Source organism: Thamnophis elegans, unplaced genomic scaffold, assembly GCF_009769535.1.
Source record: "Thamnophis elegans isolate rThaEle1 unplaced genomic scaffold, rThaEle1.pri scaffold_172_arrow_ctg1, whole genome shotgun sequence".
In the NCBI taxonomy this organism is placed as follows: Eukaryota; Metazoa; Chordata; class Lepidosauria; order Squamata; family Colubridae; genus Thamnophis; species Thamnophis elegans.
In genome coordinates this window covers 42,501-59,591 of record NW_022473642.1, presented here as the reverse complement: position 1 = coordinate 59,591, position 17,091 = coordinate 42,501, and the positions used below count along the sequence as shown (strand labels likewise).

The 17,091-nt window shown below is 46.7% G+C and overlaps 2 protein-coding genes across 3 annotated transcripts in view; one reads left to right on the top strand and one right to left on the bottom strand.

Annotated features, from left to right (window-relative positions):
* The first annotated feature begins 366 nt into the window (after nt 1-366).
* LOC116523327 (tumor necrosis factor receptor superfamily member 9-like) lies at nt 367-11,423 on the top strand. Of its 2 annotated transcripts, XM_032238432.1 has the most exons (6): nt 367-865; nt 2,930-3,058; nt 3,986-4,052; nt 4,126-4,250; nt 9,749-9,874; nt 10,946-11,423. In XM_032238432.1, the coding sequence occupies exons 1-6, from the start codon at nt 655-657 to the stop codon at nt 11,080-11,082; spliced, it is 795 nt and encodes a 264-aa protein (XP_032094323.1). In that variant the 5' UTR covers nt 367-654; the 3' UTR covers nt 11,083-11,423. The 2 variants fall into 2 exon arrangements, with proteins under 2 accessions (XP_032094323.1, XP_032094324.1); XM_032238433.1 differs by lacking the exon at nt 4,126-4,250.
* Nucleotides 11,424-15,755: 4,332 nt separating this feature from the next.
* The window catches only part of LOC116523328 (coiled-coil domain-containing protein 50-like), a 21,389-nt gene continuing 20,053 nt past the window's right edge, over nt 15,756-17,091 (bottom strand). The window contains exons 10-11 of the mRNA XM_032238434.1: nt 17,008-17,091; nt 15,756-15,990 (exon numbers count right to left, since the gene is read on the bottom strand). The exon at nt 17,008-17,091 is cut by the window's right edge and continues 14 nt beyond it. Coding sequence (XP_032094325.1) covers nt 15,833-15,990; nt 17,008-17,091 — 242 coding nt within the window. The 3' untranslated portion in view covers nt 15,756-15,832. The remainder of the gene's footprint in view (nt 15,991-17,007) is intronic.

Below are 17,091 nucleotides of genomic sequence, written 5' to 3'. Positions count from 1 at the left end.
AAGACCTCCAAGGTCCCCTTCCAGCTCTATTCTCATTGATCGATTGAAATGGTTCAGGGCCTCCTGCTCAGCAGGGGGTCGGACTAGAAGACCTCTAAGGTCCCTTCCAGCTCTATTCTCATTGATTGAGTGATTGACTGATTGAAATGGTCCAGGGCCTCCTGCTTCAGCAGGGGGTCGGACTAGAAGACCTCTAAGGTCCCTTCCAGCTCTATTCTCATTGATTGAGTGATTGACTGATTGAAATGGTCCAGGGTCTCCTGCTTCAGCAGGGGGTCGGACTAGAAGACCTCCAAGGTCCCTTCCAGCTCTATTCTCATTGATTGATTGACTGATTGATTGATTGAAATGGTCCAGGGTCTCCTGCTTCAGCATGGGGTTGGACTAGAAGACCTCCGAGGACCCTTCCAGCTCTGTTCTGACGGAGGGAGGGAGGGATTTTTAGAAGACTCGCAAACGCCACCATTCAACCCGAGAGAGCTGCGGAAATTCTCCTGCCCACCTTTGGCGGGGATTCCAGCCTTTAGGGTGGGGAAAGGGGGATCCCGCCCCGCCGGCCCCCCCTTGTCCTCTTAGCCCCGCCGGCCGCATCCAGAAGCGAGGAGGAAGCTCCGCGGAGAGCGCACCGACCTTTTAAGCGCGCTTCCCCTCAGGATGGAGCGGCTCTTTTGCGCGCTGCTGTTGCTGCTCTGCACGGGAGCCGTGTGTGAGGTCCCCTGCCCGAAAGGTAAGCGGCGAGGGCGGCGGCGGAGACCCCGGCCCGTTTTCTCACTCGAGACCCCCCTGACTCGTCCCCTCTTTCCCCTTCCAGGCGCCTTCAGACCGGGAAAAGGCCAGTCCTGCCAGCAATGCAGAGTCTGTGACAGTAAGACTCCCTTCCTTCCTTCCTTCCTTCCTTCCTTCCTCTGGGTGGGTTTGTGGGAGGGGGTCTCAACCCGAGGGAAGCGGGTGGGTGGGCTGGCTCGGCTTTCAAGCCATCGAGTCCCAATGGCTTGGCTTGGGGGAAGGGTCACCTCGTGGAGGCAGAGATAAGAAAGTCGGGAGGGACCTTAGAGGTCTTCTAGTCCAGCCCTATCTCTTCTTTAAAAGGCTCCAGGGTCACAACTCAAGTTATGGGGGCAAGTCGTTCTGTTGATGAATTGTTCTAAGGGAGAATCAGAGAATAGCAGGGTTGGAAGGGACCTTGGAGGTCTTCTAGTCTAACCCCCTGCTCAGGCAGGAGACCCCCCCCCCAGACCATTTCAATCTGTCCATCAGAATGGAGCTGGAAGGGACCTTGGAGGTCTTCTAGTCCCTTTCTCAAGCAGGAGACCCTACATCATTTCAATCCATCAGAATAGAACTGGAAGGGACCTTAGAGGTCTTCTAGTCTAACCCCCTGCTCAGGCAGGAGACACCTCCCAGACCATTTCAATCTGTCCATCAGAATGGAGCTGGAAGGGACCTTGGAGGTCTTCTAGTCTAACCCCCTGCTCAGGCAGGAGCCCCCCCCCCCGACCATTTCAATCTGCCAATCAGAATGGAGTTGGAAGGGACCTTGGAGGTCTTCTAGTCCCTTCCTCAAGCAGGAGACCCTACATCATTTCAATCCATCAGAATAGAACTGGAAGGGACCTTAGAGGTCTTCTAGTCTAACCCCCTGCTCAGGCAGGAGACCCCCCCCAGACCATTTCAATCTGTCCATCAGAATGGAGCTGGAAGGGACCTTGGAGGTCTTCTAGTCCCTTTCTCAAGCAGGAGACCCTACATCATTTCAATCCATCAGAATAGAACTGGAAGGGACCTTAGAGGTCTTCTAGTCTAACCCCCCCTGGCTCAGGCAGGAGACCCCACCCCCCCCAGATCAATTCAGACAGGTGTCCAATCTCTTCTTAAACAAAACCCCAGTGTCACAACTTCTGGAGGCAAGTCGTTCCACTGATGAATTGTTCTAACTGTTAGGAAGAATGCAGAGTATAAGGGAATAGCAGAGTTGGAAGGGATCTTGGAGGTCTTCTAGTCCAACCCCCAGGTCAAGCTTCCCCTTAATTCCAAATCGGTTCTCTCCTGGATTAGTTTCCACCCATTGCTTCTTGTCCTACCCTCCTATTGGAGAATAGCTTGACTGCCTCTTCTTTGGGGCAACCCCTGAGATATTGGAAAATTGCTATCATGTCTGCCCTGGTCCTTCTTTTCATTCAACTGGACATACCCAATTCTTGCAACTATTATATCTATATTTTTGGCCTCCAGTCCTCAACTCCTGGCTGAGGACAGGAGCCTCCTATCAGTTTCCTATCTATCTTTTCTCGCCCCGCTCCTCGCTTTACGACCGCCACTTACAGCAATCAAAGATACCGTTCAAAGTTACGCCATCACTGAAAAAAATCACATTTAGGACAGTTGCAGCTTTCCCCATGGTCGTGTGTGATCAAAATTTGGACGTTTGGCAACTGACTCGTATTTACGACGGGGGGAGGGGGGGAGGTGTGTTCCCATTTTGCGACCTTCCGACCGGCGAAGGAAGCTGGACTCGCTTCACAAGCGTTGCGACTCGCTTAACAACGCTGGCAAGAAAAGGGGCGAAGCTCCCTTAAGAAACGTCTCACTTTACAACCGAAATTGTGGTTGCAACCTGAGGACTACCTGTGTTGTTTTTTTTCCTGTGGGATGGCTTAACTTGGAAAAGGGGCCTGGAATAATTGTGCAGCAAAGTTTTCAAATAGACCCCCAAATTGGCAATTTGCGGGGTGGGGAATTTATTCCCTTAACCAAATATTCTTAGGGATTTATGGAAACCTAGCCAAGAATGCTGGCTAGATCTTCTCCGATCCTGGTTACCCAGCAAGTTAAAACTTGCTAAAAAATAAATAAAATCCCCTCTCAAAGGGTGAAAATCGCCTTCTCTACAGATATAACATGTTTTTTAAAAAATATTTTAACCTTTAAGGGACTTTGGTATATAAGCAGAAATGTACCGAAACCTCCGATGCCCGTTGTAGATGTGCCGAGGGTTACTCGTGCGGGAAAAATTGCGAGGCCTGTGAGTGCCCCGTCGGACAGCAACGCACAATTACAGGTAAGGTGGCCACTGACTCTCTTCACAGGAGGTTCTCCCCTTACAACAGCTCGTTTAGCGACGGTTCCAAGTTACAAGGGCACTGAGAAACGGGACTTTGGGCTGTTTTTCACACTTGTAACCTGTTGCATGGTCAAAATTTGGATGCTTTGCCACTGGTTCATATTTATCATCATCTCCTTTTAATGACCCCCCCATAATCCCTTGCGGGTTGGGGTCTGGGCAACGGAATGGAACTGAGTGTTTACTGCCCTTCCTGTTGCCATTGCGGAGTTTTGTTCAGCAGATATATTCTCACGGTGCCCAGAGAGAGTGAAATATCTGCCTCTCCCCAGGATCGAACTCACAGCTGATTGTGAGACCAGAGCTTCCACCTCTAGGCCACCGCACCACTCACTAGTTCATATTTATGACGGTTGCGATACCCCAGCGTGGGTCTGGGTGTGTGTGTGTGTCATGCGATCTCCTTTTGTGACCTCCCGACCAGCAAAGTTAAGGGGGAATTTGCTAACTGAACCACTGCAGTGATTCACTTAGCAACGGTGTCAAGAAAGGCTGCAAAGAGAGGAAACAACTCGTTTAACAACTGTCTTGGGAGGCCATGGAAATTCTTCGGCTCAGTCGCAGTCGTAAGTCGAGAACCTCTTGCAGCGTTAGTGCTGTGAATCTCCCGGAAAACCGACTTATCTAACGATGGGGACAGAGATTCTCTTGCACATCAGCAGTTGTGGGATTTTTCACTTGCCACAAGCCATTGGGGGGTGTGTGTGTGTGTCTGTGTGTGATTTATAAACCTCTGAAGCCAACTGAAAAGGAGGCCAAATCAGGAGAAAGATGCAAGAGAAAGGAATGAAAGACAGGCTGCAGTTAGAACTTCATTTATTTGGCAGCCAGAAACTTATCCAATTTTCTCTTGTGTTTTCCAAGGTTGTCAGAAATGTACGCCGAAGACTTTCAATAATAGAACGACAGGCGAATGCCGGCCATGGAGCACGTAAGTCCTTCTGGAATAAACTGATTTTAAAACCTCAGGTGTAAAACACGACGCTAACTGCCAATTCCCGCAGGTGCCCAGGGGATAGAATTCGGGAACCGGGGACCGAGAAGAGAGATGTGGTTTGCTGGAGTGGGTCAGAAATCCCCACTACTCAGCCCTCCACATCCCTCCCTGCCTTCTCTACTACGGTTTCAGGTAAGCCTCGTTGGAACATTGGATCGATCTCATTTAATCCAGTTTAATCTCAGGGTTTCTCTTGGCCACTTAAAAGACCCCGTGGACTTCAGTTCCCAGAATTCCCCAGTCAGCCTTGCTTGGGAAATATTCCGGGAAGTGGAATTGTGGGAGTTGAAGTCTACAAATCGCCAAGGTTGAGAAACAAAGGGCAGCTAGAAACCCCAAATAAGCAGCGCCATAGGCCAGGAGCCGAAACTGACAAGATTAGCTCAGATAACAAAACGCCTAGGATTTGCATTCCCACCCCCCCCCTTTTGCCTGTAAAACCAGTCAAGGAATCTGACAACAGCCATTAAAATATTATACGAACCGGGCACATCTCACAACCCTCCCCGAAATTGTATAAAAGCCCATCTACTTTGTACCGCAATGTGTCACCCGAAAGTGTCCCTGTTTTTTCTGTCCACCAAACAATATGAAAACCTCTTTTCCAATTGCAGCTTGCCTCCTCCAGTTTATTCCTCCTGCATCTTTCTCAAGGCTTGGAATAATCACCGGATTAGATTTTACTTCCAAAAAAGTGTGGCTTTAAATAGTGAGATGGGAGGCATATCAATTTTTTTTAAAAAAATAAAAAAAAAATTCTGAAAAATGTCACTGCTTCCATTTTCTCCGCCTGCCTTGTATGAATATGCCCCCCCCCCTTTTTTTTCTATATCGTTTTATCTTTATATTATGACTGAGAAAACCAAAAAAAAACCCAGTCCGCTGGGTTTTTTTTTTTCCAGCTGTGCCATCAGGTCAAAAATCTGCAAGCCATAATTAATTTGTTCATTATTTTTCTCAGAATCAGCCCATTCATTTATTCTATTTTTATTTTATTTTATTTTAGTTTCTGAGTTCAATATCCCTTGGACGAATCCCGAAATTAATTGACCGATGTACTTCGGCCAGAGTGATAACTGGGGCGCCCAGAAAGATTTGCTAAATAAATATAGAACTGATATTCAATACATAACAGTTAAAATTAATGTAGAAAATGTTTTACGACTGGAGTCCCGGAATGCTTGGCCCGTTATAAAAAGAAATTACTTTAGGATTGAGTTTAGTTTAGTATTGAGTGCTGAGCATTGTTCAACTAATTAATGTGAGGTATTGAGTTTAGTATTTACAACTGAACATTATTAAACCCCTTACTTTAGGGTTTAGTATTATTTACTTTCGTAGTGAGTATTATCAAAACAAGTACTTGAGGAATTAGTATTGGGTTTAATTTTAGAATTTAGCATCAAACGTTATTCAGCAAATTACTTGGTGTTAAACTTCGGTGTTTAAAGATAAAGGTTCCCCTCGCACGTATAGGCTAGTCGTTCCCGACTCTAGGGGGCGGTGCTCATCTCTGTTTCAAAGCCGAAGAGCCAGCACTGTCCGAAGACGTCTCCGTGGTCATGTGGCCGGCATGACTCAACGCCAATGGTGCATGGAACGCTGTTCCCTTCCCATCAAAATTAATGGTTCCTATTTTTCTACTTTTTACTTTTCTACTTGCATTTTTACATGTTTTCGAACTGCTAGGTTGGCAGAAGCTGGGACAAGTCACGGGAGCTCCCTCCGTTACGCGGCGCTGGGGATTCGAACCGCCGAATGGCCAACCTTTCTGATCGACAGGCATCTTAGCCATTAAGCCACCGCGTCCCTTTCTGTGTTTAGCATTGGCCAATATTAAACAAATTATTTTAGGAAATAGTATGGAGCATTAGCAAATTTTCAAGGAGAAATTGGATAACTGTTTGTCCGAAGTGGTGTTGGTATTTCCTCCACTAAAGAAGGGGCTGGACTAGAAGACCTCCAAGGTCCCTTCCAACTCTGTTGTTCTGAATTCAAACAAACCACCATTCCACCCCCCAGTGGAAAAAAACTGGGGCAGTTCGGCGGTTCGAATCCCCAGCGCCGCGTAACGGAGGGAGCTCCCGTGACTTGTCCCAGCTTCTGCCAACCTAGCCGTTCGAAAGCAGGTAAGAAATGCGAGTAGAAAAATAGGAACCACCTTTGGTGGGAAGGGAACAGCGTTCCATGCGGCTTCGGGAGTTGAGTCATGCCGGCCACATGACCACGGAGACGTCTTCGGACAGCGCTGGCTCTTCGGCTTTGAAACGGAGATGAGCAGCGCCCCCTAGAGTCGGGAACGGCTAGCACATACGAGTGAGGGGAAGCTTTACAATATGCTAATATTTAAAAATAACCTTAAGCGCTCTGCAGTGGTTGTGGTTAAGGGGTAGGTGGGAAATCCTGGCCGTTCTCTTGTCGTTTCTCAATTTCTGCAATAGAGAAAAACGGTGCTCTTTTGGAAGGGAGGAAATCATTAGGAAATCCACCCTGGGTAAATTACATTAGATTAAGAACAAAACCTCCCCCTCCTCCTGAAGCGGGAACCATGGCTTGTGTCGTCCAGCCACGGCCGAGGGTTCGCGGAAGCCAGGATGCTTGGTTAAACTAAGCTATGGTTTAGTTAGTTGCCAGAAAAGGGCAGGGGTTTTCTTAATCATGAAAGATTAAGAGCCCAGGAAGGGTTAAGCAGGCTCCCCCCACCCACTCGAGCTGAGAGTTTTGATCTCAATCAGGCTCCCAACTGCAGTAAAAACAAAATGAGATAAATTAGAAATTAGAAAAGCCACAAGGTCTAAGTACGTAGCAAGTGCGCAGATGTTGGTCACCGCCTTACCCCCCCCCCCAAAAAAAAATAATAGGGGAGAAGGGGAAGAAGAGGGGAAGAGTAGAGGGGAGAGGAAGGGGAAGGAGAGAAGGGAAAGGAGAGGAGGAAGGAAGGAAGGAGAGAAGAAAGGGGGGAAGGAAGGAGGGAAGGAAGGAGAGAAGGAGAGAAAAAAGGAAGGGAGGAGGAAGGGAAGGAGGGAAGGAAGGAGGGAGGGAAGCAAGGAGGGAAGGAAGGAGAGAAGGAGAGAAGAAAGGAGGGAAGGAAGGAGAGAAGAAAGGAGGGAAGGAAGGTGGGAATGAAGGAGAGAAGAAAGGGGGGAGGAAGGAGGGAAGGAAGGAAGGTGGGAAGGAAGGAGGGAAGTAAGGTGGGAAGGAAGGAGGGAGGGAAGGGGGAAGGAGGGAGGGAAGGAAGGAGAGAAGGAGAGAAGAAAGGGGGGAAGGAAGGAGGGAAGGAAGGAGAGAAGAAAGGAAGGAAAGGGAGGAGGAAGTGAAGGAAGGAAGGAGGGAGGGAAGCAAGGAGGGAAGGAAGGAGAGAAGGAGGGAAGGAAGGAGGGAAGGAAGGAGAGAAGGAGAGAAGAAAGGAGGGAAGGAAGGTGGGAATGAAGGAGAGAAGAAAGGGGGGAAGGAAGGAGGGAAGGAAGGAGGAAAGGAAGGAGAGAAGGAGAGAAGAAAGGAGGGAAGGAAGGAGGGAAGGAAGGTGGGAAGGAAGGAGGGAAGGAGAGAAGGAGAGAAGAAAGGAGGGAGGGAAGGGGGAAGGAGGGAGGGAAGGAAGGAGAGAAGGAGAGAAGAAAGGGGGGAAGGAAGGAGGGAAGGAAGGAAGAAGAAGTAGGATTGTTGTAAAATAAGATGGGTTTATGGGATGGTAAGAAAGTAATTTCAATTATATTGTCAATTGTAGGGGAGAAAAATTGTTACAAATACATATTATTACTTGTATGTTATGAGATCATATAATGGTGAATGTATATATGAGAAATAAAATATAATAATAATAATAATCAAAAAGGAGATTGGGAATTTGGAAAAAGCGCGAGCAGCTGAGATGATTGAAGGCCTGGAGGCCGAAACATAGGAAGAACATAGGTTGCAGGAACTGGGTTGGGTCAGTTTAGAGAAAAGAAGGGACGAGGGGGGTGAGTGGGAGCGACATTGAAAGCAGTCTTCTGGTATTTGAGGGGCTGCCCCCAAAGAAGAAGGGGTCAACGTGACAGTGAGAAACAATGGATCGGTGGAACAGCCTGCCACCAGAAGTTGTGGATGGCCCAACACTGGGAGTTTTAAACAAGAGATTGGGCAGCCAGTTGACTAGAATGGTGTCAGGTTTTCTGCCCGAGCAGGGGGTTGGACTAGAAGACCTCCAAGGTCCCTTCCGACTCTGTGATTCTATTTTGTTCTGTTCTCCACTCCTTTTCTATGTTCTCCTATTCTCTTTTCTCTCCTCTCCTCTCCTCTGTATTTCTATTCTATTCTAGTCTAGTCCAGTCCGTTCCTTCCATTCCATTCTATTCCATATTTTATTATTCTATTCTATTCTCTATTCCATTCTCTATTCCTTATTCTATTCTATTCCATTCCTTCCATTCCATTCTGTATTTTATTATGCTATTTCTATTCTATTCCATTCCATTCTCTTTTCCTTATTCTATTCCATTTCATTCCATTCCATCCCATCCCATATTTTATTATGCTAATTCTATTCCATTCCATATTTTATTATGCTATTTCTATTCTATTCCATTCCATTCTCTATTCCTTATTCTATTCTATTCCATTCCATATTTTATTATGCTATTTCTATTCTATTCTATTCCATTCTTTCTCCTTATTCTATTCTATTCCATTCCATTCCATCCCATCCCATCTCATTCCGTATTTTATTATGCTAATTCTATTCTATTCCATCCCATCCCATTCTGTATTTTATTATGCTATTTCTATTCTATTCTATTCCATTCCATTCTCTATTCCTTATTCTATTCTATTCCATTCCATCCCATATTTTATTATGCTATTTCTATTCTATTCTATTCCATTCTTTTTCCTTATTCTATTCTATTCCATTCCATTCCATCTCATTCCGTATTTTATTATGCTAATTCTATTCTATTCCATCCCATCCCATTCTGTATTTTATTATGCTATTTCTATTCTATTCTATTCTATTCCGTTCCATTCTGTATTCCTTATTATATTCTATTCCATCCCATCCCATTCCGTATTTTATTATGCTAATTCTATTCTATTCCATTCCATTCTCTATTCCTTATTCTATTCTATTCCATTCCATATTTTATTATGCTATTTCCTATTCTATTCTATTCCATTCCATTCTCTATTCCTTATTCTATTCCATCCCATCCCATCCCGTATTTTATTATTCTACTCCATTCTATTCTATTCCATTCCATATTTTATTATGCTATTTCTATTCTATTCCATTCCATTCTTTATTCCTTATTCTATTCTATTCCACCCCATCCCATCCCGTATTTTATTATTCTGTTCTATTCTATACCATTCCATTCTATTCCATTTTGCATCTACTCTATCCCATCCTATCCTAAACTTATTTTTCCAAAGCAGCAGAAGGCAGGGCAAGAAGCGATGGATGGAAACTAAGCTAGGAGAGAAGCAACATAGAAACGAGAGATAAATTCCCCGGCCTCCCTCTGACCCTTGCTAGGGTCAGCCTGTGAGCGGGAATCACGAAACCAGCCCCTTTGAATCCAGGACCATTGTAATTCAGATTTTCCGAGGTGATGTCCTGGGGTTTTGTTGAAGGATGTTTTTTTGCTTTCTTTCAGAGTGGGGAAACGACCTGATCCTCCTCGTCACCTCTGCTTTTATCATCATCATAGCTCTGTGTGTCGCATTCATGGTGCTGTGTTACTTCTTCCTCCGATACTGGCTTCGAAAGAAGTTCCCGAAACGTAAGGCCACCTTCCTGCTCTATTTCGGCCACCCGTATTCTGCCAACTCTCCCTCTTCCACCGCTTACGGCCTCCTAAGGGTCTACACACACCAACTCTCCAGGCCCAACTCTCCCTGGGAAAAGGGTTTCACATCGGAGAAATGGTGGGATGGGAGCATTCACGGAAGGACGAAATGAAATGCCAAGGATGAAAATTAGAACGAACTATTTTAAATAATTGAATTGTTGAATTGTGTCGCAGTGAGTGCAGTTGGCCTTGGTGGGTGGACCATGGGGAGTTGACCATAGTGAGTTGCCCATGATGAGTTGACCTTGGTGAGTTGGCCATAGCAAGTTGGCCATGGTCAGTTGGAAGTAATGAGTTGTCCTATGGGAGTTGGCCGTAATGAGTTGACCATGATGAGTTGACCATAGTGAGTTGGCCATGGTGAGTTGACCATAGCAAGTTGACCATAGTGAGTTGGCCATGGTGAGTTGGCCGTAATGAGTTGACCATGATGAGTTGACCATAGTGAGTTGGCCATGGTGAGTTGACCATAGCAAGTTGACCATAGTGAGTTGGCCATGGTGAGTTGGAAGTAATGAGTTGTCCTATGGGAGTTGGTCATGGTGAGTTGGCCATAGCAAGTTGACCATGGTGAGTTGACCATGGTGAGTTGACCATAGTGAGTTGACCATGATGAGTTGACCATAGTGAGTTGACCATGATGAGTTGACCATAGTGAGTTGGCCATGGTGAGTTGGAAGTAGTGAGATGTCCTATGGGAGTTGGCCATGGGGACTTGGCCATAGCAAGTTGACCATGGGGAGTTGACCATAGTGAGTTGGCCATGGTGAGTTGGAAGTAGTGAGATGTCCTATGGGAGTTGGCCATGGGGACTTGGCCATAGCAAGTTGACCATGGGGAGTTGACCTTTGGGAGTTGGCTGTGGTGAGTTGACCATAGTGAATTGACCATGGGAGTTGACCATGGGGAGTCGCCCCATTCCGGGGCCTTGGATTGCTTGCCATGCCTGCGCAGAGAGTTTTGTGTTTGTGCCTCAATTCTCCCACTTCTTCTGCTCCACAGCTTCTCATGGGCAGTTAGCCCAGGAGGTCGATGACTGCAGCTACAGATACCCCGAAGAAGAAGAAGGAGGAAGCTGTGAAGCCCTTTCCAGTCTCAAAGGGGGCCTTTTGGAAAGATATTACACACAAGATGTCTAACCCCCCGGGTCAAAGAGAAGTCTTCCTTGACCCAAAGGAGACCCCCAAAAGACCCCCCAAAGCATCTGAGCAACTCTGCTTTTAGGGGGGGAAAAAACCTTGCCACCTTCAGAAGCAGCAATGGAAGAATCGCGACTATCCTCTTTAAACACGGAATATCGCCCCCAATGACCTTTGATTTAAACTTTTTTAAAAAGACACGTCACGTCACATCGGAATGATTTTTGACAGAGGTGTGTGTGTGTGTGTGTGTGTGCTGTTTGGCTGGTCGAAAGGTGACGGAAAAAGAACCCCATGGCCCAATCCTCACCCAAAAATAAAAGCACGATGTTGAAAGAAAATCCACTCTGTTGCAATAGTGTTAAGTTGAACGTCAACAGGGCCACCACAGGTTCTGGAGAACTTGGGTGCCTCTCAGAGGACAGCGTTTGTCCAGTTCATCAGGAGCGCTGTGTGGTTCTTAACCTCTTTTCGGTGGCCTATCAGCCATCTTTGGGTACGAAACTCGGCTTATCGTAATTGGTCATCGCGTTCCCACATACGAACCAACATCCTCTCAGCTGCCGTTGAGGTTCAGATTAAAAATGACTCATCACACAGAGGTCCTTTCCTTTACGCGAATGAACCATGCTGGTGACGCCGAATGGAAATGTCTGGGCCAGGTGGGTGGGTGGCCTTTCAATCTCCCTTCCCACCCCCCACCCCCGACCCCAAACCTTGGTTCCCCGTTGCCCACCGGGCTTCAGTCTCGCCGCACGCGGCTTGTGCGAGACCCATTAGGACGGTATTCTAGAACGATATTTCTGCGTTTACACACCAGCCGACCAGCTGCGCTTGGGATTTTTTTCGAAGTTCTTTGAAGTTCTGAAACCTTTTCTTTACAAGGTAAACCCACAACTAATTTTGTCCCGGGGAGCTCGTGTCGTTTGCTAGCGAGGAAAAAGTTCAAACACAGGTAAACCTCCTTCTCTTAGCCCTGTGCACTTAGCGGCCAACGTTGTGACAGCTTCATTGTTAAAAAAATAAAATAAGGCCAGAGGTGGACGTCACGTACTGTTAACAACAACTGCCCAGAAGGCAAAAATGGGAGCGCATCTGGCCACGGGTCTGAACTACTGGTTCGCCCCAACCGGCCCACCTCTGTTTATGGCCGTTTTTCACCCTTATGACAGTTGTAGCACCCCTATACTGAATTGGCCTTGGAATGTTGTCCATGGGGAGTTGGCCATGATGAGTTGTCCATGGGCAGTTGACCTTAGTGAGTAGGCCATGGGAAGTTGAATTTAGGGAGTTGGGCAGTTGACCATAGGCAGTTGACCAAAGTGAGTTGGCAGTTAACGATGGGCAGTTGACCTTGATGAGTTGGCCATGGGCAGTTCACCATAGTCAGTTGGCCATGAGCAGTTGACCTTAGTGAGCAGTTGAACTTAGGGAGTTGGCCATAGGAAGTTGGGCAGTTGACTATAGGCAGTTGACCAAAGTGATTTAGCCATGGGCAGTTGACCTTAGGGAGGTGGGGAGTTGACCATAGGCAGCTGACCAAAGTGAGTTGTCCATGGGCAGTTAACTATGGACAGTTGACCTTAATGAGTTGGCCATAGAGAGTTGGTTGGCCATGGGCAGTTCACCTTGGTGAGTAGGCCATGGGAAGTTGGCCATGAGCAGTTGACCTTAGTGAGCAGTTGAATTTAGGGAGTTGGCCATAGGAAGTTGGGCAGTTGACTATAGGCAGTTGACCACAGTGATTTGGCCATGGGCAGTTGACTATGGGTAGTTGACCTTAATGAGTTGGCCATGGGCAGTTGACCTTAGTGAGCAGTTGAACTTAGGGAGTTGGCCATAGGAAGTTGGGCAGTTGACTATAGGCAGTTGACCAAAGTGATTTGGCCATGGGCAGTTGACCTTAGTGAGTTGGCCATAGACAGTTGGCCATGGGCAGTTGGCTATGGGCAGTTGACCTTAGTGAGTTGGCCATAGATAGTTGGCCATGGGCAGTTGGCTATGGGCAGTTGACCTTAGTGATTTGGCCATAGAGAGTTGACTATGGACAGTTGACCTTAGTGATTTGGCCATAGAGAGTTGGTCATGGGCAGTTGACCGTAGTGAGTTGGCCATGGCAGTTGACTTAGTGAGTTGGCCGTGGTGAGTTGGCCATGGTGAGGTGACTACCATGAACTCCCAGTTCGTCCCAACCGCTCCAAATCAGCTGCAGCCCACCTCTGTTTACGGCTGTTTTTCACCCTTACGACCATTGTAGTTTCCCTGTGTTCATGTGATCAAAATTCAGAAGTTTGGCTTTTCTAAAGACATTAAATGAAATTCAATATCGAGATTCATTTAGCGACCGTTGAAACTGATTACATCATTTGAAAAAAAAAGGGGGGGGGACTCAGAGCCGTTTTCCCGCACTTATGACCATTGCGGCATTCCCACGGTTCTCAGGATCCAAATGCCGACACTTTGGAAACGGACTCGTCGTTACGACGGTCGCAGAGTCCCAGGGTGCGTGTGTGTGTTCGTGTCACGCGATCCCCCCCCTTTTTTTTGCAACCGTCGGAGGAGCGCAATCCACGGGGGAAGCGGGATTCACTTAACGACCGTGCGTGGCTGGCTTTGAGCCATTCGCTCAGGCACAGTGGCAAGAAAGCTCGTAGGACAGGATGGAACTCGCTTAACAACGGCCTCGCTTAGCGACGTGACTTTTGGGCTCGGTTGTGGTTTTAAGCCGAGGACGAGCTGTATATAAATTATGTCCCAGAATTTGGATTAATTCTAAACGCAGCCCAGGATGGTTATTTCGCTGGGTGGCAGAAGGAGCAGGTGCTTCCTTGCTCTGAAGGAATAAAAACAGTCAAAAAACCCACATCTGACAAGCCGGAGGGTGTGGAACTCTTGGGAGGGGTGTTTTGGTAGCTGTCGGTTCAAAACGTAAACAGAAAGTCACTATATCTGCTTGTAATTTATAGGTAGAGCCCCTTCCCTCCACCATCTCCTCCTTCGTCTGCCGGGAAGCCCCCCCCCTCTTGCAAAACTCTTTTGTCAATCCACGTTTTTTCTTGAAAACTTCCAGACAGCGAGTGGCAAGAATGGTGAGATCCAATTCTAAGAAGAAGGGGGCACGAAATGTGACAGCGCTGGGAAATGCCACCCCTGAGAAAAGTCATTTCTGAAGCTGTATGTGAAACAGAACTCTCGGCTGACATTCAAGGCTGACCCCTAAGTAAGGGTTTTATTCAAAATATGCAGAGAGAGAGAGAGAGAGAGAGAGAGAGAGAGAGAGAGAGAGAGAAAGAGATGGAGAAAAGGAGAAAGAAAGAGAGAGGGAGAGAGAGAGTGAAAGAGAGATGGAGAGAGAGATGGAAGCAGAGAGAAAGAAGAGAGAAAAAGATGGAGAGATGGAGAAAGAGATAAAGAGAGATGGAGAAAGAGATAAAGAGAGAGGGAGAGAGATAAAGAGAGGAAAGAAAGAGAGATGGAGAGAGAAAGAGATGGAGAAAGAGAGGGAGAGAGGGAGAAAGAGAGAGGGAGAGAGAGAGTGAAAGAGAGATGGAGAGAAAGAGAGAGATGGAGAAAGAGAGAGAAGGAAGCAGAGAGAAAAGAGAGAAAAAGTTGGAGAGATGGAGAAAGAGAGAGGGAGAGAGAGAAAGAGATGGAGAGAGAACGAGAGAGAAAGAGAGAGAGAAAGAGAGAGAGTGAAAGAGAGATGAAGAGAAAAAGAGAGAGATGGAGAAAGAGAGAGAAAGAGAGAAAGAAAGAGAGAGAGAGTGAAAGAGAGATGAAGAGAAAAAGAGAGAGATGGAGAGAGAGAGAGAGAAAGAGAGAGGGAGAGAGAGAAGGGAGGTACATAAATTAAAAATTGCCAACAGTCACAAGCCGGATAAAGGCTATTTGCATGAGGATTGAGTCACACAAGAGTATAGGCAGTCCCCGGCTTACGACCACCATCGAACCTGGCATTTCTGTCGCTAAGCAGAACAAGTGAGTTTTCCCCGATTTTACGTCCTTCCTTGCCACCGTGGTTAAGTGAATCCCTGCAGGTGTGAAGTCAGTAACCCGGTTGTTAAGTGAATCTGGCTTCCTCATGGCCTTTGGTCGCAAAAGGGAATCACCCAGCCTGGGGACATTGCAACCGGCATAAGTTCATGCCAGTTGCCAAGCCTCTGAATTTTGATCACATGAAGTTCACAACTGTGAAAAATGGTGTGAAGTCCCTTTTTTTCCCCAGCACCGCAACGGCTGTCAATCAGGGACCTCCTGCTCAAGCAGAGGGGGGGCTGGACTAGAAGACCTCTGAGGTCCCCTTCTGACTACCTGTGTAGCCTCTCTGTAGTTCAATTTGTGCGATCCGTGCAGCCTGGCCACCACTGTGTGTACTATGTGTGTCTCTGGATAGTGCAAGGAACTCCTGTAGTGGAAATATTTGAAATGCAAAAGCAATTAATTATTATTATTTTTTTAAAAGGGGAAATGTTTGGGCCACCGACCGACTAAACTTCCCTCTCTGAAAAATTCCATTTTGGGGGAATTGGTTTTTTTTGTCATCTTTACTGAAGCTTTTTGTGTTCGTTTTGGGGGGGAGCGACAGGACGCCTTTCGCGCAGAATTAAGTGGGGAGGAGTTGAGGCCGAAATAAGAGGAAGCAGCTTTTAAAACTCGGACATCCTGTTGACCGCTTGAGATAGAAACCCAGCCAGTAAAACGTTGGAGGGGGGGAAAGCCTCAGAGCCAGCAGGGACCTTCGCCCGGAGGCTCACTGCTGCCGGCAGCCATCTTTTTTGTTGCTGGATTTGGGGCAGCCCACCTTGTCTGGCTGTCGTTTGGTCGGGGAGACAAAGACGGGGGCTGCCACCCCCTGCGGGTAGTCGAAGGAGCTGCTGTCCGTCTGGGCCAGGGGTCCTGGGCTGGGGGCTGCAAGGAGGAAAGGAGAGAAGAGGAAAGGGAAAGAAGAGAAAGGAAAGGAAGGAAGGGAAGAGAAAGAAAAAGGAAGGGAAAGAAAAGGAAAGGAAGGAACGGAAGAGAAAGAAAAAGGAAGGGAAAGAAAAGGGAAGGGAAGGAAAAGAAAGGAAAGGAAAGGAAAGGAAGGAAGAGAAAAGAAAGGTAGGAGGGAAGGAAAGGAAAGGGAGGAAGAGAAAGGAAAGGAAAGGAAAGGAAGGAAGGAAGGGAAGGGAAGGGAAAGAAAAGAGAAGGAAAGGAAAGGAAAGGAAGGAAGGAAGGGAAGGGAAAGAAAAGAGAAGGAAAGGAAAGGAAAGGAAGGAAGAGAAAAGAAAGGAAGGAGGGTAGGAAAGGAAAGGAAGGAAGAGAAAGGAAAGGAAGGAAGGAAGGAAAGAAGGGAAGGGAAAGAAAAGGGAAGGAAAGGAAAGGAAAGGAAGGAGGAAAGGGAAGGAAAGGAAGGAAGAGAAAGGAAGGAAGGAAGGAAGGGAAGGAAGGAAGGAAAGAAGGAAGGAAGGAAGGGGAAGGGAAGGGAATGTTAGCACTTCACAAGTATCTCTTCTTCCCCTAAACCCTCTCTTCTCTCCAGTTCTCAAACATCATTTTTCTTAAAGTTATTTTCCAGGCTGTGTTAGACATAATATTGGTTTGTGTATGGAACTCCTGTTACAGGAGCTTGAACTTGGGTTGGGATACAAAATACATATTACAAAAGTTAAAAAGAAAATTAGATAGAGTATCCAAAAACAAACCCAATTAATATTAATAATATACATAATTTATATACAGCTCGTCCTTGGCTTAAAACCGCAACCGAGCCCAAAACTCTGTTATTCTATTCTATTCTATTCTATTCTATTCTATTCTGTTCTGTTCTGTTCTGTTCTGTTCTGTTCTGTTCTATGTTCTATGTTCTATTTCTATTTCTATATTCTATTCTATTTAGAAATCTCAGTTCCTCTGATATAAAAAGGAATACAATTGTTCTGCTATTACCTTTTGAACGCAGATCCATCGCATCCGAAGATGTTCCCATTTTAGTGGCTTGAAAAGTTGGATCCAGAACTTCAGCGATATTTT

Coding starts and splice junctions, on each gene's coding strand:
- LOC116523327 (XM_032238432.1), top strand. CDS start 655: ATGGAGCGGCTCTTTTGCGCGCTGCTGTTGCTGCTCTGCACGGGAGCC. Junction 4,053..4,125: donor GAATGCCGGCCATGGAGCAC/GTAAGTCCTTCT, acceptor CAATTCCCGCAG/GTGCCCAGGGGATAGAATTC. Junction 4,251..9,748: donor CTTCTCTACTACGGTTTCAG/GTAAGCCTCGTT, acceptor GCTTTCTTTCAG/AGTGGGGAAACGACCTGATC.